Raw genomic sequence first — 26,453 nt, 5'->3', positions numbered from 1 at the left:
CGACTTCAAAAATAAGTGAGAGAGACTGCTGCTTCTCAGGGCTGCCTTTGTAAGAGCAACGCTGCCGCCCTTCAGGCTGGAGCTGGATTCATAGAGTCCTCTCAGTCCCTCCAGATAGAATTATTTTATTAATAAACCATATAACAGGCGCAGGCTCAGGGCTGGTGACTGGGTTGGGGAAGAGGCAGAGCGGGGCCGGGGGCGAGAGGAAGCACAGGGAGCGGGGGGTCTGCGAGTCCCACCCCGGCTGCCGGCAGCGCAGGGCCTGGCATTAAAACCAGAGCGTGACGGATGCAACCCTCGGAGGCTGCTGGCCCTGAACGGGCTGAAAAGATGGACTTTGGGTGCCGAGAGCCATGCTAAATGCTCAAGCCCTTGGATGGACCTGCCAGCTCACCTCGAGCCGGGAGCGGGGCCCCTGCGAGTTCGGGCACAGCTCCCCCACCCACAGCGCCCATCTTTCTGGGTGAGGACAAGTGCAAATAGCAGCCCCATGCATGCCCACCCAAGGGCGTGAGGACAACTGGCCAAAATCAGCACAGACACTTTCAGTGAGGTTTTTTTAAATACATTTATTAACCAATGTTAACACATTAAATGACTCTATATATTGCTAGTCAGAGCAGCTTACAAAATGCCAGAATGCATCATAAACTGGACAGCCACAATGAATAATTACAATGTGCATAGTGGCTAAGCTCAACACTTTAATATAGCTTTATGATTTGCAGAAAAATTAATTTTAAATCATGATTCCTAAAACAATCAATTGTAATTTTACCTAAAACTTATACAAAACCAGGCCACAATCTTTTTTTTTTGTTTTGTTTTTTTTCTTTAAAACACACAGTTTTCACGCTGTAGTAACTTGGAAATGTGCAACCGTGTCAACAGAGACAAAAAAGCCAAAGTAACACGAATCTTACTTTCATGCAGCTATCAGTTAAATATTACATATTCTGGAATGATTTTACACCAAAAATATTTCCACAATAACTTGCTTTCATAGGGGTGGATCGAAGTTTTGGAACTTGTAAAGTAATCGAACAAGATTGATTTTTAGTTGTGAAGTGTTTTACAGTCACAACACAGAGGCGACAAAAGTTAATTACACATTTATCAGGCAATAATGTAGCTGTGGTAATACAAGTTACCATCTACTTACTATTTTTTCCAATCAACTTACCACTTAATTTCTGCAACATATTGGGCATTATTTGGCAGTATCTAGTCAATTAACTTATATCACCACTGTAAGTAAAAAAGATCAGGATTTCAGTGGTAGTTCACAGAAGTCTTAGTTATATTTTCATCTTTACAATGACCCTGACAAATCCTAGAGAAAACTTTTTTAAAGGCTTTCCTCCTGATTCTTCAGCTTCCATCGTTCCATCATGTAATTGCTTTCAATAAATATCAAAGATCTAAATAAATATTTACAAATTATTCCTCTAACTTCTCAAAAAATAGCTGGATGATTAATGGGCGTATGACTCAGTCTAAGACCAATCTTTGAAAGAAACTAAAATGCGGAGACACTTTAAAAGAAAAGCTATTTAAGTAAGCTTTACATCTATTTAAAAAATTGTCTCTGAACATGGATGCAATTCATATATCTATATATAAAACAAACAAAAAGAAATCATTTTTCAACTATCGATCCATTCCTATTGGTAATGCTTCTTAATCCAGACATTCCGCAAAATACAGACTTTTTACAAATCACGGCATCTTTAATACAAGAAAATTAACATGCATTATTCTTCATTCTGAGTACAGTGATGGAGCTCATTATTAGGCAATGACCCATTACTACAAACATAACGGCTTCTGTGAAACTTAAGTGCTTTTTCTCCTTTTATCATCAAGTTACAATGGACCAGGTGACACCAGATCATAGGCAGTCAAATGATGTTGGATTGGGGAGGCTGAAGGGGGGGCGCAATAAAGAAATTTGTATGCCTCATAATCCCGTGTATGAGTAAAGGTAGTTGTTTTTTTTGTTTTTTTGGCTTTTCTTATTCTTGTTACAAGCACTCATGTTAGGACAAAGATGAAATGTGCAAACTTCAAAATTTAAATATTCATTTTTCTCTAAGATCCAGCTCAGTAAAAGATTACCCCAGTTCCCTGTGATTTTAAACTACAAGATCAAAGCTAATATTTTGTTATAAAAGTTATATATTGAAAAGAAATAATGAAAATAAAACACAGTTGGGAAATATTTAAGAAAAAATATGCAGGACTAGCACCTGCTGTGTCAACCCTGTTCCCTAAATTCAATCATGTACCCACTGGTATAACCAATAGATAATGCCTTTAAACAGTAAAATTAAGCTGAACAAAACCAGCTCAACAAGGTTAAGAAATAAATGTTACATCAAGGTAGTATGCTTTGTTTTTTCTGAAACAGTTCTATACTTCTTACATTCAGATCTAGTTTTTAAATGTTCCTTTTGTTAAACTTGCATGATTTTTCTATTTTTAGATCTGCTGTTTTTAAAGATTAAAATCTCTGTAAAACCTAAAAATGTTTTAAAATTTGCTGAAAATGCAACAAATCCTCTAGTTCAAAATTATTTAAAGTAACCTGCTCCCACAGATGTTAAATTCATTTCGCCGACAAAATTTTGGAGGAGCATTAAACAGAAGATTGAAATTACTGTGCAAAATTTCTTTTACGAAAAGTGTTTAAAGGCTGGTGCAAAATGGGAAGCAAATTCTAAACAATTTTGGCTTCTTGGAAACAAAAACCGCTGTGTCTGAGAATAGCAATCATCGGGGTGGTTTTCTAGGGGAGGAATAACTCTTTCATCTTTTTCTGCGGCAGGTACGTTTGTGTTCAGCATGCCAGTGCTCCTGCTGACACTTGATGGAGCAGTAGGAAGTGTTCCAGCAGCAGTGGTACATGGCCTCCTCTTCACAGTTGTAGCACTGGAGAGAACAAACGAGACGAGATTACCACCCTCGCAGGATCCCTCCTTACCAATGCACAAGTGTTCTCACCTGCTCGTGGATGAACCAGCACATGCAGAGCAATACTTCTCTTTTATTTATGCTTGGGGCATCTAGAGGCAGGAGGGCTTTTTTCACATGTGCTGAGTAAAGCAGCAATCTTTAGCAAATCTGCACAATGCTTTCATATTTTCCAGAGTCGGGATTATTGCTTTTGAAAAAATCATCTCTCATTTAAGAAAACTCATCTCTCAGGGCAGTGGACTGACATTTTTCAGCCATACAGTGCAGGAACCATCTTTTACCCTACATTTGTGTAATGGCATGCTGATATATATCTTAAAAGCTACGATAAATCAACAGGCACTTCTGGCGTGAACAGGTTCTGCGCAAGCTTGAAAACTGGCGTTTCTGAGGTTTCTCTACAAGCCTGACCTGTCCAGAGGTTACTGGGGAAGATCCTTTTGGGCTAGGAAAATCTCAAAAGTCACAACAATAACATCACTGGAGAAAAGAGTAACTTGTTACCAAGTGGTTTGTTATAGCCCATTTAGGGTAGGTCTGCAAGGCGGCTACTGTCATTGGGGTTTGCTGACTGCCAGACAGCGCTGCAATCTTGTGAAAAGAAAACTTTGTGCTACATCAGTGCTACTGAGAAGAGCAAGAAAGTGCCTTTTCCTTCAAGTCTTCCAGAAACCAGAGAAGGCCTCTCGTACGCAGGATGGCTGCGTGGACTCTTGCCCCTTGTCATGCCTGCTGGGATGGCACAAAACTGAAAGAAAGAGAGGGTGCACAGCCCATGATTTCTGCAGAAATACTTGGTTCTAGGGAGTGCTGCAGCAAAGAGGATTTCTACTCTGGAACACACAGAATGCCCCCAGTTTCCTGGAAGCTGGAAGAGCTACCTGGAGAATAACCCCGAGGCCTCTGAGGGAATCAACATGCTAGTCAACACTAGAGGTGGTCAACAAGGAGGTACAGCACCCAGACGGGCAATGTGCCCTGTCTCCAGGTGGTTTTATAGCCCTTAAGAGAGTGTTGCGAAAGCATTAACTATCATTCTGACAAGATCTTGTAAAGTAGGGTGGCATTGCTGCTAAAGGAACCACTTATACTCAGCGCCCTTGAGAGCCAGCTTCTAATGATCTCAGATTTGTCTTTCTGAATTTGGTCTGCTGAAAATCAGAGTATTTTATGAATCCAGTCTGAAATGCTTATTGCATGACAGGGAACAGAGGGAGGGATATCACACAGTCTGTGCAGGCTGCTATCAAACCACAGAATAACACACAATTTACTTTTTATGTCCTGTCTAGCTACAGCATTATTAATAAAACAGAGAATTACAAAGAAAACAAACCCAACTGCCTCAATACAAAACAAAACCACAACAACCCTCCACACTACTAAAAGACAGTTCCAAGAAAGCCGGCATTTACATTGGCTAAACCAATAACCTTTTATTTACATCAGCAATAAAGGGACTGCCCTAGCTGCACGAGAAGGGAACCTCTCCATTTTCCTTTTACAACTTAGCTCCAGGGAAGTTTATCTGTAGAAATGTCTGCAAACAAGTGTCCTCTCGAGAGCTGTTTTCCTGGTTTTTCATGTTGCTGGCTGCCCACAAGCCTGTGGGAAGCATTAGGATCATCCACTGGAAAGATGCAGGGAACAGCTGTGTCTCTCCATTATGTACAGCATGGGCCTCAGCCCAGATACCAGCTTCACATCTGCTTCCTTGGAGAGATCAAAAAAAGCTAAGACAGGAGAGGACAACTGATCTGTGGGTCCTGCACTTCCCTTTACATATGCTGGCCATAAGAGTGGGATGTAAATCTCCACTTACAAAAGGACAATAGTGTCATCTAAGCTGGTACCAGCACATGTGGCAGAGAAGGCAAAATGCCAGCTAGCCTCAGGCCTCCTCTTTTCTTTGCATTTTCCTCTTTCTAAATGTTATCAATCACTTGGGTTTTTGTTTCAGACAGTACACATCATGGACAATGTTCATTCACTTAAAAACAACCTGCTGCAAGTTAGAATAAATATACATGTAAATATAATTGAAAGAGACAGAAGTTAAAAATTATCTATAAAAATGAACTATGCACCAACTTACACGAGGCTTATATGCAAATAAAAGAATTGGGAGGAATTAAAAAAGAAACATTGTCAAGACTGGCACTCTAGCCTGTATTCTGGAGGCTATCAAACTGCATGATCTCATGATCATTATCCCTGCCTTTACATTTCTTCCTTTCATTTGCTATTTACTTGAGATATCTGTATTAAATCCAAATTTTTTTGAGGTATAAAAATGAAACTGCATTAAGCCAAGGTGACCAGTTAGAGCAACAGAAAATATTGTTCTTTTAACTACGTGTTAGGTTCCTGAGGGCCGGGAGCGCATCTTCCCACATGCCTGTACACCATCAGCAAAGCGATCCCTTCATCCTGACTGGATTTTGGGGGGGGTATGAGAAAAAGATATATATAGCGTGAATAATAGCAGCTGTATTCCCAAGCCTAGGCATCTGCATTACGCAAAACCAGAGGTCTCTGCTTCTAATTAAAAAGCAAAGCCACCAAAACTCATTTAGTATGTGTGTTAATTACATGAGATTTTGGTAAGGAGGTATCATTATAATAGCAGCATACAAGAGCAGTACTACACACCAGGGACTGTCATTAGTACCATGGAAGGAAAAATCACTGGGGAGTTGTGTAATTGGACCAACTCCAGCCGCCTGAGGCTGTGTGTTGGCAGGCAGATCCATCAGTTTGAATGCAAAGGTGTTTATCCTTACCCTCCCTCTCCTACCACATGCAAACCAGTTGCCTGTATGATGCCTTCATTTAAGGCGGTGATTGAGAGATAGTTCTGGGGCCACAGAAATAGGCAAAACTGTCAAATACTCTTTATATCTCTAATTGTCTTGATCAGAAAGAGGCTTTATACACATGATCATGAGATGCAGTGATGTGGTATCAGGGCACTCTCTGATTAGCCTAAAGGATATCGTAAAGGCACATTCGAGCGGATGACAGCAAGTCTCAGGAGTCTCTTTTTACAAATTCTGCCTTCAAAAACACCAAAAAGTAGCTATAGCTAAGTTGTCCAGACTCACAAGCAAGTTACTGTGATTGAGTTACTGCGTATCAGCTGAATGGTGGCAACTGTTCACACGTGCACTCTTAACTTTTGACAGAAGAGAGCTAATTTGATGTAGTCCTATAGTGGGCAAAGGCAATTCAATTTCCCTCCCAAGTGCTACAGGCAAAAGCGTGCATGCAGACACCCGCAGCTGGTGACTCATTAAACACAGTAACTTGATCAAGTCAGAGACCTAAATAACTTCTCTGGTCTGCAGAGACAGGTAGACAGGGAGGAATTTTCTAACTGACAGAGACCTAAGCACTGCAGCATTGTAACACCCACAGTAAAATCTCTACTAGGAACAGAAATGAAGACTCTACAGGAGCTCTGGCATTGGAAGCAATTCTGCTCTTTACAAAAAAACAAACTCATAACTGTGATAGTCAGCAACTGATTGTCTTGCCTTAGTATTTATTTCAGCCTTCTAAAGAGCAGAATTTTCTCTGCAGGGACCATTGTTTCATCTGTAAGAACAAGGACTAATGAGGTTGAACATAAACAAACAGCCCTTCACAGCAGAAGACAAACGGGAGCTGCGGGACAGAGCCAGGGCTGGCTGTCCCTGGGCGGCAGTGGCAGTGGGACGGCAGCTGGCCATCGCTCAGATCATCGTGCCATCTTGTGGCAAGGCACCCGCACGCTTCTCAGCTGCAACTGGCAAAATCAAAGCTCGGAAGGAGGCGAGCAGAAAATTTTGTACCCGCCTTCCTGTATGTTACAGATAGCTAATACAGTGCAGTGTGATTTCCTGAACGATGGTTTTCATTTCCTAGATAGCAAAGAAATAGCAAAGTTTGTATGTGTGCCAGGCTCACCACTCCTCAGCATAACAGTTTCCACCCTTACTCTGTTATAGGCTAGCAGCACAGTACTATAGTACTTGCAATGTGTGAGTAGATGCTGTACAGCCGTGTGGGAGAACACACTTCTGGCTTGAAAAGAAAACGTGAGATAAAAAACCAAAAACCGGGAAAAGTTTGCAGCATGTAAGAGAATGGTAAGTTAGATGCCTATTTTTACTTTTCTAAAGGGCATACAAATGTTTTTTTGTAGATTTGGGCTTAAGGACTGAACAAGGGAGAGAAATGTGTTTCAGAAAGTCATGTCTTAAATACAAAAGAACATAAAAGAGCTGCAGAAAAAGCTGGGAGAGGAAGGCCAAAAGGATATCACTACCAGCATTATTAGCAAGGGAATCTAAATTGATGCAGCCAGATACTGTACCCTCTGGAGCCTTGAGATCAAAGGAGTGTGAACATAATGCAAAACATGTCTTAAATGGAGTAAAACTGCATTTAGAAAAAAATATTTTGATACTAACATCTGATTGGATTCAAGAAGATGGTGTTGTTAACACTACATAATTAAGATGGAAAGTAATCAGAACTTCAAGTTGAAATTTGGAGGTTAAGAAAATCTGAAAGCAGAAATATGAAAGAAAAAACTTTAAAGCTGAAAGACCAGTGAAAAAAACGGTGCAGTTAAAACTAAGGAAGAAATCACCTTCAATTGGCCTGCAGTATGCATTATACATTTCCACTTACTCTCTTGTAATATATTTTTGACACTTACCCACTGCTTCTTCTTGGTCTGGGAAATCAGTTGCTTGTGCTGGCCTGCTAACTTCTTAATTTCTTCTAAAAATTCTTCTTTGCACTTCTCCTTTACCTGCTTACATTTTCTGTCCATCTCTCCTTGTGCGTTGGCCACAGCTTTATTTACAGCCTGCCTTTTCTCTTCTTCCATCTCTGTACGCAGCTGCCATAAGAAAGTCAGCAAAACAAGTCAATGGACAGCTATTGGAATTAAAGTATCTTTTTAAACCTCTACTATTTAAACCTCTATTACTAATGTGGGTGGAGGTCACATAATTAGAGATTTCTCCTAATTAGAAAACAAAAAGTTCTCTCCTTTAGAGTTATAACAAAACTTCCATCCCATAAGAAATGTTCAAAATAAAATGCCACCGTATTTCTATTCTGCTAGGCACCTACAAAACCAGCTAAATAGGTTCCATGTATATTTTGTCAACGATGAGCTTACAAATTTATGAATTTATCTTAGACAAAGATTTTGTCTTTTCCAGATGTACAACTGCATATAAATCTACAGCAAGGGCACAATGGAAAATACAAAATAGAACATTCCTGAGTTCCGTAAGAGGTACTTTTTAGTATTCATTGTCAGTGGGATTCCTTTGCCCTTGCTCAGTTATCTAAAAGTTTGGTGTCTTAATCCTACAGGATTAACACTTAAATTCCCTAGGTTCATTCCATAGTCCTTCATCCAGAAGGAAATTCATCTTAAGACAGGTACTTAAGAGAGGTCAGACAACTCATCCTCTAAATTGTCTTGCTCTCTCCAGCCAAAGGCAAGCAGCTCAGGCTTAGATATTGAATTTTAAACAGGTTATCACTAGATAAGAAAATTCAAACAAATTTAATGTTTAGGTCAGAAGATTGACAAAAGAAGAATTATTTATGAATAGCATTTAAACAATGCCATTGTTTACAACCACACTTGACAATGGAGACAAAGGCTTTGGAAACGGATACTCATGAATAAACAATTAGTTTCATTTTTGGATCACGAACTGATTTAACTGGACAAGAAACAAAAAAAGCATGCGTTTTCTGTTTAAAATAAGGTCTGTTGGTATAGAAATGGTCTAAAAACCAGTAACAAAGACTGCTTTTATGTGGTCTCTTTGGAAAACTTTTTTATTCATTTTCTTAAGGGTGGATGTTACAAAAATAGAAAAGAATGTGAAAAAAATCCACACTCCTCCTCTCCTTAAACCAGAGCATAGGGGGTGTTTGACACATGTTACCTTTTCCACTGCCTCTCGCACAACTCTCTCAGTTTCTCTTTTGTGATCAGCTTTCATCCTGTCCTTGAAATCATTAAAGATTTTGGTGTATTTGTCATGGCACATGTTCTGACACACTCCATCATTACTGGTCTGGGTGCTCCGATGCAGCATTTTTGGAGAAGAGGCACTTAACTTCTTGGTCTGAGTTGAGACTGAAACTTTTTCAATGGGCTGAGGCATTGTGGGAATTTCCTGGCTTGAACTTACTGCTTCAGTTTCAGGTTCTGGCTCCTACAGAGAAAGAACAAACTTGTAAATCCAGATATCAAAATAGAACAAGTTAACTTTCTGTTCCCCCTGGAGAAAAAGTGTTACCTGACTAATGCTAGCACAAGTTATGTTAAGGGTGTCTGTTGAAGACCTTTAGTGCTAATGGGATGTGGGATCCCTGAGGAAAACCAGCCTGAAACTGGGTAGGCTCTTTGGTGAGGCTTTTCTGACTTCAGCTAGGAGCCTGCCAGAAAGAAGCACATCAGTATTCTCACCAGCCTTGCTTCCCAAAAAGTATGACAAACTTCAGAGGCTATTCTGAATCCCTGCAGATCCCTTGGGCTTACTAAAGGGTTGCTATAGATTTTTCCCCCTGCCATTCTCCCTGAAGAGACTGTAGCTGTGTGGCCAAGGTGCGTGAATTGTTTTGGCAAACTCTGGGCTTATGCTGGCCCAACAGGCTCCACTGGAGTCTGTAATAGTCCACCAATTTCATAGAACTGCTGCAAAGATTGATTAGTACTTCAAAGTTGCTTTGAAGATGAAAGGCTAATGAGCATCTAAGTCTTGCTTCCAATAATATAGAACTAGACTTGGATGACCACAGAAGCTTTCTGTAATTACACAATTATCAAGAAAGAAATCATAGTTACTGTAGTGTACTGTACTGAATTTAGCTGCCTATGTTATTACACTGTAACACAAATTGTTCCTGCTCTTTAGAACGGATAGAAGTAATATCCCTGCAAACTCTTACTGATATTTGAAGTGTCTGAAGATACATATGAACATTATTTGTTCTGTTTTCTTAACTTAGATTTTTTAAAGCTCATTTAACAGTGTACAGACAAAGCACACAGTCCTTGTAACACCAGACTTGCTCAGGACTGGACTTTGTGCCTGTCTGTGTGATGGGGCACTGCTCACACCAATCACAGGCTGACTGTGTATTCCCTTTTGCAACCAATTACTCTCCAATAGGTCACTGTGATTGACTTCTGGATCACTGATCAAATATGAGCAGAGCTAAGAAGGCAAATGTTAAGACATAAATATATGAAGCAAATTACAGCATTTGCTTGACAGAAAACATAATAAAAATGATGACACATCCTAAACTGTAGTCTCCCTATCTTGCACTCAAATATAGCTTGTGCCTCAGGGACCACAAACCGTGTGTCACTGCCTCCATTGACGAAGGTGCCTCCTGTGGTAACAGATACAATAGGGAGGCAGATGCCCAGATATTAGGAGTGGCAATGTCTTTATTTCAGGCACCAGGGCCATCCCACATAACTCTGGTGCTAAAATAACTGAACCTTCTTCTGTAATGCAGTCTTGAGTCCTCTTCTGAGAACTGTGCATATGTGCAACTTTTTCTAAGTGTTCAGCATGCAGCTGAAACAAGGCCAGGAAAAAGTACTCAAAAGTTAGGAAATAAGAGATTTATGGCTGTGTCAGTAACTGCCCCCTTGTGTACAAGCATAATAATACAGTCTCTTGGTTACATGATCATTCAGGAGGCAAGTTGGATAAACAGGGAAGGAACTTCCACAGACAAAGGTGGATATGATATTTGATAAACTAAATATTCTTGATCATGCAAAATACTTTCTAATTCCTGCTGTTTACAGACTTACTAACTAGCCTGAATTTGTCATTAAAAAAAAAAAAGTTGTAAGCTGACTGTTGATTTATTCATGATATAGAATATTACCATGATGACACTAGTGGTTTACATGTGGGAGGTACAATTATGTTTGTTAGCAAGGAGGACCGAGCTATGGGGCTGGAACTTTCAAGATTAAGACTGTAAAATCAGTAAAAGATGACAGAAATTGAAGGAGTGTCTATTAAAATTTCAGACTTATTGTACTTTGTAATCTCTACAAACATGGTAATTGACTTTACTTACTTCTTTTTTGAGTTCCATGCTCTGGTTACGTCGTCCTTTCTTTGCTCTTGGCTCCTGAGTAACCTTCAGCTGTGAACATTGAGAAAAGCATATTGAATCATTCCAAAAAACAGTTCATACAACTAGCGCTCATTGTCACATGACTGATGTACCTTTTATTTGTGATTATTTGCAATTATTTAATTTAGCAAATAGAAAGTGGAATACTGTCCTTAAATAAGAAGTGCAGACAATAAACTTTCCACATTATCACTGATGACTATGATTGCATTAAGGAAAAAAATTCATGAACAAGTTCTAACATTCAATATGTATTTGCTAAAATACCCTTAATCATTCTTTTCTTCATTTCACACACAAGTTCAAACACTTGTTTTCTGGAATATCCTGATATCAGTGATCAGTAGTTAGGCAGCAGATTTTGTTGGAAGCCAGAAAACAGCAATAAATATAAAGAGAATGAATATATGTAAAGATGGTAAGATTATCCAGACTTGCTATAATTGATTATAACTGTATGCTTGGAGGGGTACGAAACTTCATGCTTTAGAATAAAAGCCAATCTTCACCCATAGAAACAGCGGTGAGATCTAAGTGGATGGTATATTATCTTACAATGGCTTACAGAAAAGTTCTTACTCATGTCTTTGAAGCATCCAGTACCAGGTAGTGTTAGTGACAGGATACTGCAGATTACTACAGAGCACTGAGTTTGATGGCTACTCTTATGTTCCTGTAACTGGGAAACCAGTGAAACAGGTATAAGCATCGACCAAGTGAAGGATGAACAGCTGGGATGGAACAGAAAATATGCAAATGGACACTTCAAACACTGTGACCGACACTTCTCAAAAACTGGGAAAATGCCACTGTTATCTTTCATAAATATATTTATGACTGTTTTCCTGTTTCATCATATATTGTTGTATGTCTGCATACGCGGCATTAAATAAAGGGGCTACGAAGGGTTAGCTAAGCAAACTAGTCTAAAAAAAATTAAAACCACTTTGATAAGGAGCATCCCCTTCAAGCAACATTCAGTTTTATAAGCTTTAAGTTTTTAGCTACAAATTGGATGATAGACCTGTTTGACAAAAGAGCAAAAGACGAGGGTCAAAACATGCTGATTTTTTAAAATACAAACTTAAGAGAGAGGACAGTGGTTTTAAATGAGGAAAGAAAAAGTTGCCAGGGCAAAGGCTGCCAAAAATACAGAGAAGCATCCTGCAAGCTATGAAAATCTTACTGCCAAGTCAGTAATAGTGAATATGTAACACCCTCTTGTACAATGAATGACTAGCCACGTTCAGCTGTGATAAGGGAATTTCCATATGGCAATGCAAAGTTTTGTATCTTGGCCCTTTGAGCTTTTCACCATTGTTAATATAATTTTTCTTGTTTTGCAGTTATTTTTAATGACTTTAATCAGTTGCTGGTCACATGGTCCTCAAGTGCAGCGTTTGCACCTAACTTTAATTGGACTTGCTGACAATGTCATTGCTGGTGTTACTCAGGGATCTGTAATGCAGAATACAGTCCAAAGTGAACATACTCCAGCTGTGAAAAGGCTGAACAGCTACAGGGCTGTCCCTTGATGGGAGTCCAAGAAGGCAGGTGTGCAGTCTATCTGATATCCATGACATTTAACTTGAACATTCCTATTTAACTTTAGAAATCTTGGTCTGTCTCATCAAGGTGATGTAGGTGTCAAACATTTTGAAACTTCCCAGAGGTCATCCAAGAAACTGAGGAAAGAGGAAAACTCTACATTCTTGCTATTATGGAGCTACAAAACATAGGGAAAATAGGCCTTGGAACCCTCTTCTTGTCACCACAAAACTGCAGACAGAACACAAGGCTAATTTAATAGTAGATTAATCAAAAATGTCATCTTTGTACCCTTTAATAAATTGCCCTTATTGCTAACATTGTGGCAGCACTCACTTGCTCATTGCTGGTGGAAGAGATACTCGACTCTGCCTCCTCTTCCCCTTTATCCTCATTCTTTGATTTCCAGAATCTTCCCTCACGAAGAAAACGCTGGTGCAGTTCCAGCTCATCACAGGCCTTCTTCCACCCCATACTGCGTTTCACATGCAGCCGATGGATGTTAACTGTGATATCTTGAATGTTTTCAGAGGGGATCCAGGCCCTTTTGAATACACAGTACAGACAGGTTCAGAAACATGAAATACAGATGAAGGATCTTGACCTGAGAAACTGACTTCAGAAGCAGTTTTTCACAGTGGCCAATCACTGACAATTCCTTTTTACTCAGAATTTTTGTATATTCAACACATTTGAAAAAAAACAGACTGCATACCGTTAGACATTTGTGTTATTATAAGCACTTGTTAGCTGTGGGTGTTATGGCTCAAAGTCTCTTTCATTTTTGGTGAGCCACAAACCTGCCCCAGCACCAACAGCAGTCACATCTCCTATCTGCTCTCTTGCTAAATGCCCTGCATCAGACACAGAAACATCTTTACTGAAGGTTCGTATGCTAATCCAATTTAGCCCTTGACCTCTTTGCTAAAACTGTCAAGGAATGTACCAAATTATCACCTCAAATAGAGACATTTTGTAGTTTGAGCCCCTGTCTATCGGGACTGAACTCATGTGGAGACTGTCATGCTCTTTGGGACTGAATTCATGCTTTTGGTTCCAAAGGTACTTTGTCCTCTTAAATATTTTCAGAGGTCCTCAGACAGTTAGACGGGCAGCTCTTGACATTTTGAAAGGTTATAGCAAGCAACACTGCATATTAAAGAAAAAGAGTCACTGCCATGCACATCTACATAACAGAGTAAATACTGTAACAAATTCAATATCTGCGGACAGATTCTCAATTCTTGCAACATAAATTTCATTTCAGTGAAGTCAAAGAAACAATGCTAATTTACACCAACCAGGAGTTTGGCCTTTCGTCCAAGTCCAGCACAGTAACTAAGCAATGGCACCCTAGTAAAATGTATTTTGCCTTTTCTATCAGCACATGTTTAAGAAGTTACAAGCACCTCATCCCACAAGTGTCATGTTACTTTATTGAATAGTTTGAAGTTGTGTGAACTTAATGCCAAAACTACTAATGAGATAAGCTGTATTTGCAAACAGATTCAACATAAATCATTCTGTGATTGAGACACAAATAAAGATATTTTACCCACTTTATGCCTATTACATTATGTACTGTGCAAGTTACACTAAAAGCAATTTAAATAAATAGCCTCATAAAACACTGTTACTGAATTGCCTAGGCCCTTTTGGGTTGCACCAAAAAATATCACCTTCCCAACAACAATGAATTACTTTGCAAATGTCTCTTCTCCTCACATTATAGGCATATAAACCAAAGAGCAAAAAAAATCAGTACATCCACTGTGGTAACGCTACTATAACCCTCCCCAAATGCTGAACAAAAAACTGGAGATGGAAGTAAAAACTGATCTCTAAGAGTGAAGTTTCCAATGTAAAGAGTTATTCTCTGAAATTGCAAACTGGCTCACAGCAGGAGCTCTGTCAATGTTCTAGCAGTGAGACAGAAACATTTGTGATGTATATTATGTTACTAAAACACAAAATTGCAATGTGCCTGCTCAGAAGAGAAAACTGCACAAAGTCAACACTGCTGGTAGTAAGAGTACATTTCTGTCCAATTTTCACCTTGGCCTGGATTAGCAGGCTGCTACTGATTTGAAGACACAGTTGAAGTTCACTTGCTTTCTTTAATTAAAACAGCATTAAGTAACATCCCTATGGCAACTGAGGAAAGGGAATCTCTGAGCCAGTTGGAAACTTCGTGTGTATTAGACTGAGCTTTAAATTTTCTGAAACAATTATGGCAAAGTACTCAGTCTTTCTAATGTTGGCAACTAGCTGAGCCAGGATTTACAACATGATAGATGAGATACATTCTTTTAAGTATTGTTTGTAAAAAGCAGCACATGGAATTAATAAATTACCTTTGGTGGTGATGGCCAAAAAAGCGAACATCAACTTGATTGTCCTCTTTCTGCATGACTTTGGCTGGCCAAAACCCAAAGCCTTTCATTTTGGCCCAAACCAACTCATGATTAGGTATCTGGAAAAAATGTTGTATTTATTATTGGTTATGAAGTATTATATTGATATCTCCCCCAAATATTTTGCTGTAATACTATGCTAGTATCTTAAGAATATGGTTGCTGTTTATGTCTAGTGCTATTTTCATTTTTCTCTTCTTACAATACATATTTCCCTGTTAGATATATCACTTGGATCAAAGTAAAAAAAATACAAAGTCTGAAAAGGGTGTAACTGTCTATTGAAAGCAGAGATCTTAAGCAGCCCCAAAATTAAACCTGTTTTTATAGCTTCATCCAGGAGCAAAGTTTTATTTCTGTAAGCTCCTTATTTTCTTATGAGACTGTTGTAACTGGCTGATAACCAAGTTTTATAACCTGTATTGTTACAGCTTTGAACTTCAATCAACATTTCACTCATGTAAAATATCTAGGCTTACAGTGTCTTAACCATGCTTTTGAAACAAGCCTACTGAAATGGAATATACAATGCATTAATGACACCAAAACTGCAGGCTTTTATACAGAAAAGCAAACAAATAAAAATCTGTGTCAGCAACATACACAAGGATAGCAGAACCAATTGTCAGGTCGCGCGTTTGACAAATAGAAACAGTTCTTGCAAAGCTGCAGTTCATCCAGCTGAAAAACAAAACAAAGTAAATAAGCCCAAAAAATCCTATTTATGTGACTTCAGTAGTATCCCTTGCTCTTAAGTAGTAAAATTTTTCAGCCTGGCTTGCTAGTTTGGCGGAGTTACTTCTGTCTGTGCAAACTAGAGGTGTGAAACTGAGGTGAGCTGAGAGTGGATGGCAGACAAGCTGCAGAAACGTTATTCATGTTTTAGAAAAACAAGGCAGAGGGAGGAGACTAATTCAACTCTTACTGATTTATTATAGTTAAAAAGCAAAGAATAGTTCTTTAAATTCATCAATTATTTTAAGTACATTCTGAAAGAAGTAATTCAACTGCACAAACGGAGAAAGCAAGACAGCTGCTCTAGCTTTATTTTTTGGTCTCCTCTGAATGTTGAGAATTTGGTAGGAATCTCACCTCAGGATCCATTTATATTAGCAAGTACAATTATTTCTAGTCCAATTACTAGATTATTTTCAAAACTAAAATTTGAATATTGGTATTTTCCAAATGACCGTCTAGTTGCAAAAAAAAAACCAAAAAAGGAATTCTGAATCAGCTGTTAGAAAGTTAGGGGAAATTTATAACAAACTTCACATGCTCTTTATTTTTGTAATATGAAGAATAATTTTCTTAGATTCTGAAATGAAAATCAAATATCTTGCCTACATCTTGGTTACTTGGTACTACTTACTTCATGACATGTGTCTTTGTAAAGCATCCTCGCTATATCAGCTTGTTCACTGTCCGCTATAAATGAAAAATAAATGGTATGAACAATCACAGTATGATCACAGTGCTCACAAAGATTTGCATCTGTCATTGCTATGACTTTCATGCTGTAATTGTGTTGCTTGAGAATACAAAACATAATTTAGTCACTTGGATAACCCCTCCATTTAAAATTTTCTAACAATCAGTTCTGTATTTGTTTTCTCTTTCATATTTATATGCAAAAATACCATTGGGAGCTTTTAAACTGAACAATACAAGTACACATCTGAGGAGCAGCAGCAGGGAGACAGGATTGCTCTTAATATGGATCCAGTTTCCTTCCCTGCTAGTGTCTTAATGACACACTGCAATTCTCCTAAAACATGACGCTCTGCTATCACCACTCAACAGGAACACAGGGACAATCACATAAGTATTTCTGCTCAGAGTAGTCCTTCACAGACTATTTATCACTATGTGTTTCCCTTTACACCTGTGTATTTCTCTATTAGCACACACATCTCTCCCTACCAACGACACCATGGATCTTCTGATGCTGCAAATAGACTGGTCCCACCCTCCTTTCAGTTTCCCTGATGTGGGCCATGTCTGCAGGGGAGAACCACATCCTTCCTGAAATGATGGCTCTGGAGAACCTTGTTACAGGACCTGGCTATAGCTTCTGGACACAGTGGTGGCAGTTTTCCTCTTCCAATCAGACTGTCCCACCATATCAAAGAGTCACTTATTACCTTCCCAGTGGCTGGCAGCTTCTCTGTACCTCCACACACTGCACTAGCAGGACACTTCTAGTGTGGATGTACCTACATTTGCTGTTGCAATATGGCAGATATTGCCCAGGAGTGAAAAATATGTCTATAGTACATGTTTCTGCTGACACAACACATCAGAGATCAGACGACTTTCCACCCTAGAACAACATATCTCTACTGGCAGAAATCTGCAGTATAAACTGACTTATGACTTAGGCTGCAGAAACAGGATGGCAAAGGTGCAAATTCCCACTAACAGGCCTAGCCAGAGAGGATGACAATAGTTGTGTAGTAGATGGGCCAGAAAAGACCCTGCAAAGTCCTCTTGCAGCTTACTTTGATTTTTAGGAGCTCTCAGATGATCTCATCCACACTTGAGATTATCTAATACCAAATTCAATCCTGAACTTGTGAGTTTCCTACAGATAAAGATAAATCAAATAAAGCAAGCAGTAAATGTAGTACTTTACCTCCATAGAAAATCACTGTGTTGTGTAGAAGCAGCTGAGCATCTGCTTTGAACTCCTCATAACTCCTGTACTTTCCTTCATTTACTTTCTACACGGAAGAAAACGTAGGACTGTGAAAAACCTGTTAAAGTGCTGTTACCTGTTTTATGCAGAGAAGCTTTCACAAAAATCTGCATTATGCAACACAGATCAGACACTGTCTTTCCTGCATACAGAAGGAATACTTACAACTCTATGACATGGTTTGTTAGTACCTGAACATTGGCTGCATTGGTCCCTTTATACAATGCCCAGAAGTAAAACAGGTGCTTTAATACTTGACTAAGTTTAAAAAAAATTTTTCTTCATTATAACACAGTAAATCTGAAGTAGCTTCCTCATAAGGTGTGGCCCAGAACACTTGGTCAAATTAAAATATATTCCCTGAAGTGATGATTTTGTATCTTAAAATACGAGATCGTTTCAAATCAATGTTGACTGCCTTTATACTTCCAGGATCTTCACTTGACAGTCAGTGTTTTCTAATGAAGGCTGATTGCCTTAGTCTTCCAAACTCATAACAAATGCCTACATGGAGCCATAGAGTTCATTTTCCCAGTATGGTCTTTTGTCTCATAAGGAATGCAGCATTTTCAGTTGTGCTCTGTCAAGAACACCTATGAGAATTCCAATCATCAAACAAAACATCATCCGTTTCAAGGACGTTATCAAGGCCAAAAGACCTTCTGTGGAAGCAGATGAAGATGACACAGTCAAAGGAAGGCCTGACCTATTTTCAGGCTCAACCAGTGTTGCCAGTACTTCAAGCCAGCCCATAGCGTTCATCTCCAAAACTGTCAGTGAAGCTATTGTTTATCCATGTGGTTCAATAACAATAATAAAACAAAGGCTTTTCACATCTTGTTGTTGTAAAGGTTGTAAAGGGCAAGATATACTACAGCACTGCATAGTAAACAAGTTGCAGCAATGAATAAAGATGAATATGCTGTTCATTTTGGTCATGTGCAGTTGATTTACATGAGTCATGGTCAGACCTTTGGCTCGGAAAAAAGGACAACATATTTATTTTTGGAACAATTAATGCAAAACCAATGTTTTAAGTGAGTCTTGGGTTTTTTGTGATCAACAAATGATTGGTTCTTTAGGAATCATTTAGATGTTTATAAATCTGACACCTATACAAAGGCATAATGACTAAGATTGGAATATGGTCAAAAACATTGGGCCAGATATGCAAACACAGGCACTCAAGTCCATATTCAGTGACTTTAGATAAAGGGTAGTTTCTCTAAAGATTTCAGCTACCTACAGCACCTAGTAAAACCTTACTACAAAAGGAATTGAGGATATTCTATGTCTGAAAACTAGGCACCACTCAATGGTTTTACTCAGTTAGCTTTTTATGAGGAAAATTTTGAAATTTTAAGCTCCCATATCCAATGCTGGATACAATAGTGAAATACTGATCATAAGGAGAATTAAACAGGATTAGTGCTTTTGTCCTTAAAGTTTATCTTCACTGTTAAAAGACACCATAAACAGTGTGGAATTTAGCAAGCAAGTCACTCTACCTCCTGTATAGTAGGAACATCAACAGCTGAGTGCACCAGCCTTCTATACATTGGGTGTTTGTTGTCCTTCCCTTTCTTGTTTAGATCTATAGCCTGAAAGGACCATGAGACAGTGTAAGTTATTGCATTTAGAATCTGCTTAAAACACACACAAAAAAAGATTAAAAAAATGGAATAGTTTGGAATATTTCAGGTGGGGAATACACAAGGCCAAACTATGGATCCACAAGCTGACAGATTGTGTCTCAAACCTGAAAAATGTCCATTTCAGAGGAGCCATAGGCCCATGCATAAACTACTCCTGTGAGAATGATACTAATTGGAGCAATGAGATCTGCTAAGTGTATGTTGAAATACACACACTGCTTATGACAGGGGAAATAAAATAACACCCTGTTGTAGCCCTCCTCCCTGCACAGTCACACGTGGCCAACCATAATGCACCCTCTACAGTGCAACCCAACACTTCGATAAACTTCCCTGTTTCAGACTCACCCGCTCCTTCATACGAGAGACTATGAATCGCAGGTATGTGCTCATCTCTTGTTTACTTGTGTTTTTTTTCTTGATACTCTGTCAAAGAAAAACAGGATCATATTATTATTTTAAACTTGACTTCAAAATTCATCCAATAAAAATTTTCTCTGCATCACAACATTATTTGAAAAGGTAACTTTGAATCACATATCACACAATTTTTTAGGGAAAATCTTTTCTGGGAAATTAGTAACACTAACACATCACAACAACTATATATGTTGCTTTGAATTATGTCTGGGCTGAGGACTTCAGGTTTTATTTCCACTTGTAACCATAATACTTTGTCAAAACCTCTCAGGTAAAAAAGTGTCTAATTAGAATAAAGCAATGAAGAAAGGCATTTTAGGGAGCGGTTTAAAATTTATTTAATGATCTTTTTATTAGCAAGGCATTAATATTTTCAGTAATATAAGAACTTATTTTTAAAATAATATCCCGTACCATCTACAAATTATGTGCTTACTAGGCAAAATGACACCCTCTAGGAGGAAGTCAAATAGGCTCTAGCCAGTAAAAACTCAGAGCACTTTTTACTGCTCAAGAAACATAGCAGTTGTTGATTTTTGTGGTTCTTCCTTCACAAAATCTAATCCAGATTCTGGAACAGACTGCTTCTTTTTAGCAGTTCAGCATCCAGAGTTCTTCCTCCTCATCTTAGACTAGTATAGAGACTTATCCCCACCCTTCAAAGTCAATACAGGCTAGTGGGAAGCACTGCACACAGGAATTGTGCTTCTAAAAAGAAGGTGGCTCTCTGCAAATGCCTAGCGTGCTCCTACAAACTAGCCTTTCCAATTTCAGGTCACAGCAGCTGTGCACAGTTCTGAATGGCCTTACAACAGCTGGCTGAAAAGTGCTATCTCCCCCTTGCTCTTGCCTACAGTAGTTCTCCAAAACAAAAGCACAGTAAACAACTGCATGAATTCCAGGGTTATTATTCTGAAGTGATTTCTAACTGCTCACATCTCTTGCAAAAACATTTATTCCTCCTCACACCTCCAAATGCACTGAGTGCCACGCTGAGTTCTCCCCTTCTCACGCCTGACATCACCACCTGTATGCAAACTGTGTGGGCCGAACTGGCTCAGTTACACCTGCATCCTCAAATTTTGATGGTCTTTAGAAAATCCACAAAATAGTGCAGATGACTGTTGCTTAGCAAACACAAGAAAAAACGGAATCCATGTCCTAATAGGTAGCTAAGAGAGGTATGAGACTTATGAATTATTAACTACTAGAAGTGTGCTATTTTTTACTCAATTACTTATATATGACTCTGAACATATAGAGGGAGCAGACACATTGAGTACAGAGCAACTACTTTTATGTATTTACTTGGCAAGAGTAAAAATTACACATTAGCGCAAAAAAACCCCTGATAGGATTTGATTGTGTCTCCTCTGCTTTATGTTCCTCCTGCAAGACACTGAAGACACTGAAAATCACAGGCTGGCCCTTGTGCTACACAAGTGCACAACCTATACATCTCGGGATTGTATTTACTACCTCCTTAAATCAAAATTTTGCACAGCACTACCAATAAAGCTGTTTATCTGATTGCTTAACGGTATGCATAGAATCATTACAAACTGTGCTGAAGTATCGGTTCAGTCGTGAACCTATAAAGATACCACTGTATGCATAACAACACTATAGGTTTTTCTTGACAAGACAGTACCACTGTTGAGTAAAACTCACTATTGTGGGAAGGGCCAGCACTAGGTCTTTCTAACACTTACAGTGCATTTAAGCATTATTTTCATAATATTAATGGTTCCCTGACCTTCCTTAGAAACTCTGGAACAAGACAGAATTTTACCCTGCGCTGTATGTCTGAATCACCTTCTGTATATTTATGTTTTACTTTGCCTGCTGTGAGAACGTGCATTCTGCCGGAATTCAATTCACCTATTCAGTTTTGCATAAACCAACATTGCTACTGCAAATGCAAACCCAAACGTGCATTAAATTATCTGCATTATGAAACGCTGCTGTCATTTTGTCACTTTAGGCACTGGAGTGCTGTATGCTTGCTAATGACACAGCATTTTAAAAGACTGAGACTTATTAGGACACAATAAAACTCACTTGCACTGACTAGTCCTTCTACACCTCTTTTTCTGACATGGTTCTGAATTTATCATCCTTTGAATGTATTTCAGAATTCATGTGAACCATTTTTCATGCCCTGCTGGGCAAGACAGTTTGTAAGAGACTGTGTTGAGATAGATGGTTTACAGTCTTATCCTTTAGATCATAAGAAAAGATAGATAGCTGGCTTTGTATCATTATTGATGTCAGTAATTAATATCATCTTAAGCACCAATGAAAATGATATAATTAACTTGCCAATTCAGGCAAACTCGAATTTCTCCACTTTTCCTTCAATTCCCTACACTGATTTATTTTAAGAAAAATTTGATCTCCAGGTTCCTCTACTAAATGTTGAAAGGTAATAAATTTAGGGAATTGGAGCCTATGAGCCAGCAAAATGTCTTTTTATGGCAAGGTTGCTCACCCTTTGTAGAAAGCAAGTTATAATCCAACTGCTTCATTTGCTTTTCAACAAAGATTAGCCCTTTAGGAGGTACCATTCACACGTTCTTTGGAAGCTATAATGAAAAACGTGTAATTTTTTAATTAAAACCCCCCTACTTTGTATTTTGAAGACTTGTAGTGTTCTCAGAGAAGTCAACTTAGAGCCACTTAAAGCAAGAAAATAGGTAATACTAGATGGGGGATATGATTTGCATAAAATCTATTTATATTGCTCTGACACAAGGAAATATACCCACTTTCACGTCCCTTTATAGCCAGAGTGATATAGAAGCAAGTCTAAATGAAAATTAGGTCTTTTAATTTCCTACTTTTGGGAACCGAAAACAATGATGGTGGTTTGTGAATCTGTAAAAGTGGCAAGATCCATGATCCACTGTGTTTCTTTTCCCACAGTCAGACCTACTAAGATACACTACTGCAAATCTTGTTTAAGTACAAGTTTCTTTCAAGGAGACTGCTAAGATTCAGTCCAGCCCCCAAAGATTAGCAGGATCTTTATACCTGTAGATAACCTATTTGTGGGATATATTATCTTAACATAGGATTGTACTAGGTCTGGCTGGGATGAAGTTAATTGTCTTCACAGCAGCTCATATGGTGTTGTGGTTTAGATTTGTGACCAAAACAGTGTTGATAACACACTGATGTTTTACCTCTTGCTGAACAGTGTTTGCACAATGTGAAGGCCTTTGCTGTTTCTTACTCGCTGCCACAGTGAATAGATTGGGGGGTACACAAGAGGTTGGGAGGAGACACAACCAGGCAGATAATGTGAACTAAACAGAGAGACATTCCATGCCATATAATGTCATGCTCAGCAATAAAAAGGAAGAGGAAGGGGTTTAAGGGGGTTAGGTATCTTTTGCTTGGGAATTGGCTGGGCATCAGTCTACCCATGGAGGGTGGTGAGTGATTGCCTTTGCACCACTTGTTTTGTTTTGTTTCTCTCTTCTTCCATTTCTTCACTTATTAAACAATTTTTATCTCAACCCAGAAGTTTTCTTGCTTTTACTCTTCCTTTTCTCTTCTGTCCCATTGGGAGTTGGGGAGAAGTGAGAGAGCAGCTGTGTGGTGCTTAGCTGCCTACGGGGGGTTAACCCATAACAAGGATGATTCCTAAGTCACGCCATTTTTAGAGAAATCTGCAACCCTTCTGCTTTAATCAAGAAAAACTGAAAGGCTTGGTCAGGCATACATGTTTACATAGGGGATGTAGAAGTGAAGTAATAAGCTTCACAATAGCAATCCTCATGTAGAAGATTAATGAGATCTGGTAGGTGGAAGGCCAAGGCTGTAACCTAACTCTGCTTGTGGGTGCAGGAAATACCTTATGTATGCCTTATTCTCTGCGGCACATCTATTTCTTAGAAGCTGGTACCTGAAGGTTGGATTTACATTAACAACGTTATATTCAATATTCCAGATTAATAATATTGCTTAGCTGTTAAAGAGGGTAGCAATATATTGCACTGTGCAGGTGTGACTTATTTAGCAATTCTGACATGCTTATAGTGCAGGAATTCACTACAAGACTTTATGAACCACACGAGGTTTGCAGCAGCTAGGGGTACTGCCAAGAAACACTCCATCCTGCAGTAGCACCATTTATGATGGAAGTAACTATCCTTTGCACCCCAAGTTAGCATGTAGCTCTCGACTCCCAGGGTGACAATGGTCACTATGCTGCAGTTCCTGCAATCTTTCATTTGAAGAGAAAAAAATAGAGAAACTCTAAGAAATGCAAGCTGTTAGTGCCAGCATTCTGTCTAGCTATAAGCATTTAAATTACATTATCTCCATGTAAAGAGGTTTCCCTATAATCTCCCATTAACGAGTATTTTTTTTCCCTTCCTCTCTCTACTGTCACGTGTATACACATCAAAGAGCTTCATTTCAGTTCAGTGATGGATTAGGTGAAGGCTGCTCAATGACAGATACATGTTTCTAAGGCACCAGTTCCATTTTCAGAAGCAATTCAGGTTTCCAGGGGTTTATCTACAGAGGGGAACTATGTGCATGAGTCTAACATACATTCACCACTGCTGTTTAGAATCTCCTTGCTTTATCCACTGGCCCTTGGATTTTTTTAGGGCTTAAATTTCCAGAGGAATTTGGTGCTACATATGGAAAGCTTTACTGTTCTGCTGCCCTCTCAAACTTCCAACCCTCAGGTCCTCAGGTTTCCTGTACCATTAAGAAAGGTATGCAGGCACGCAGGCACACGGGATGGGTCTCAGAGCAACCAGTGCACCATATGCCCTAAGCAGCATACAGAAAAGCATCTGCATGAGCAGAATATGGCATAAGACCTGCCTCCTTCAAGAACATATACAGTTAAACTAGACATTTCAAAGCATTAGGTGCTTCTGGAAATGTTACAGCTGAATCCACAAGTTGGTTTGTACTTGTATGGTGCATTAAGCACCTGCTGAAAATGAAGCGTCATATGAATTAAATGTGCTTTTATGTGCACAGAGAAGGTGGTAGAAGGCTTGAAGTGGAGCTTTCCCAGTTTTCTCACTGCTGTGGACAAATTCCTTTATACTTTATTAAATATGCCCTATGCAGTGCCCAGTTCTGCTGGCTCCCTGATTTACTCAAAGGTGTATGTGGCTGCAAGGTGTATGGGAGGGACCTGCCAAGCACTGACATGTCCCCAGGTGTGGGCTCTGTGTACTGAGCCATGTGGTGCTAATATCACTTCTATACTAGGAATTCCCTTCACCCACCAATCCATGGCTATTATTTGTGTGATTATGCCAAATCATGTTTATAGAATGTTTATGTTTCATCATACAGTTATCTACCAAACTCCTACCATAACACCCCATAAAGTAAGTCAAGTTCTTCCTTCCTTGTATTTTACATTAACCATCTTGACTGACAGCTAGTATCTAAAACCCCCTAAGTACTTGAGTTACTTCACTTAAGTAACCTTCATCTTTCTGTGCTTCTAACTTTGTTAGTCATTCTCACTTGTCAAATTATGTCTAAAGTTGATTGTGAACTGCATGATGTTGTATTTTTATGTACTCTATGAAATGCTTAGTACAGTACCAGAACTCAGAAATAGCCTATTTATAGAATACTTATCAGCACAGCATTTAATACCTTAAGCTCTACAGTTTACTTTACTCTCACATATACAAAACCCAGAAATATTGAAACACCCACTATGATAGGTAAATTGGTTATAATTCTTTGCAAAGCACATGCATGGAAGATCAATCTCTGATCAGATGAATGTAAAAAATGTAGGAGTCAAGTGAAACCGTATGAATAATTCTTTCTTTTTGTTTCACGAATCAAAATCTATTCCTCTGGGACAAACTATATGTCACCATGCATAATTTTGCCTTTCTATAAAATTATTTTAAAATTTTATTTTTTTAAAAAAGAAATAATAATAGTCAGTTACCCCAACGTGTGATCAATAGTCTCCTATTGAGATTTTTGTATGTATCTATTCTCTCCCCCCACCCCCCGAAAACAACTAGTATTTTTGCAGTACTTTCTGCAGTCTTTAGGTGCTAAATTAACAGCTGGTTAACAGTTCCTCCTTTTATCTAACCAAAGAGCAGCAATAAATGTACGTCTCCTGCATTCTTCAGAGATTGAGTTGACTAACACTGTCTTGAAGGGACCATTCCAGTAGTGGGGAACGTAATCTCTAAGCTCATTCAATATTGAGGGTTTTTTTCTCTTGTGACCTGTCTACCAGGAATTTTGCTGATCTTACCAACTTATTTCACTTAAGACAATGATTAGTCAGCAGTCAGGGAAAATTTTCAGTCACTGCAATGTGGTTTGAATCGAACTTTGTTTGACTCTTGACTCCTGCTGAGAATTATGTAGGGTACAAAGTATTCAGATTGGTACCATCAAGTTAAAAAAAAAAGCTAGGAACTGGACATTCTTGCTTATGGATGCAGTGGAGAAAAACCACCAGCAGGGAAACAGAGTTCAGAGCAAGGTTTGCAAGGGACTGTTACAAACGTTACAGGAGGAAAAATATTTTAA

General features: G+C 38.8%; 1 protein-coding gene across 8 annotated transcripts in view; it reads right to left on the bottom strand.

Moving 5' to 3' along the window:
* Window positions 1-557: 557 nt before the first annotated feature.
* ZMYND11 (zinc finger MYND-type containing 11) overlaps window positions 558-26,453 on the bottom strand; it is a 109,864-nt gene continuing 83,968 nt past the window's right edge. For all 8 annotated transcript variants that reach the window (XM_075045561.1, XM_075045597.1, XM_075045587.1 and 5 more), the window contains 11 exons: window positions 19,830-19,907; window positions 19,335-19,427; window positions 17,764-17,851; window positions 16,501-16,556; window positions 15,735-15,812; window positions 15,072-15,190; window positions 13,054-13,261; window positions 11,110-11,178; window positions 8,943-9,215; window positions 7,685-7,870; window positions 558-2,934 (listed from right to left, as the gene is read on the bottom strand). In XM_075045561.1, the coding sequence (XP_074901662.1) occupies window positions 2,812-2,934; window positions 7,685-7,870; window positions 8,943-9,215; window positions 11,110-11,178; window positions 13,054-13,261; window positions 15,072-15,190; window positions 15,735-15,812; window positions 16,501-16,556; window positions 17,764-17,851; window positions 19,335-19,427; window positions 19,830-19,907 (1,371 nt within the window). In that variant the 3' untranslated portion in view covers window positions 558-2,811. The remainder of the gene's footprint in view (window positions 2,935-7,684; window positions 7,871-8,942; window positions 9,216-11,109; window positions 11,179-13,053; window positions 13,262-15,071; window positions 15,191-15,734; window positions 15,813-16,500; window positions 16,557-17,763; window positions 17,852-19,334; window positions 19,428-19,829; window positions 19,908-26,453) is intronic.

The sequence above is a fragment of the Buteo buteo genome, chromosome 2 (assembly GCF_964188355.1).
Source record: "Buteo buteo chromosome 2, bButBut1.hap1.1, whole genome shotgun sequence".
Taxonomy (NCBI): domain Eukaryota; kingdom Metazoa; phylum Chordata; class Aves; order Accipitriformes; family Accipitridae; genus Buteo; species Buteo buteo.
Note: the sequence above shows the minus strand (reverse complement) of the source record. Positions and strands in the feature narration are given on the sequence as shown.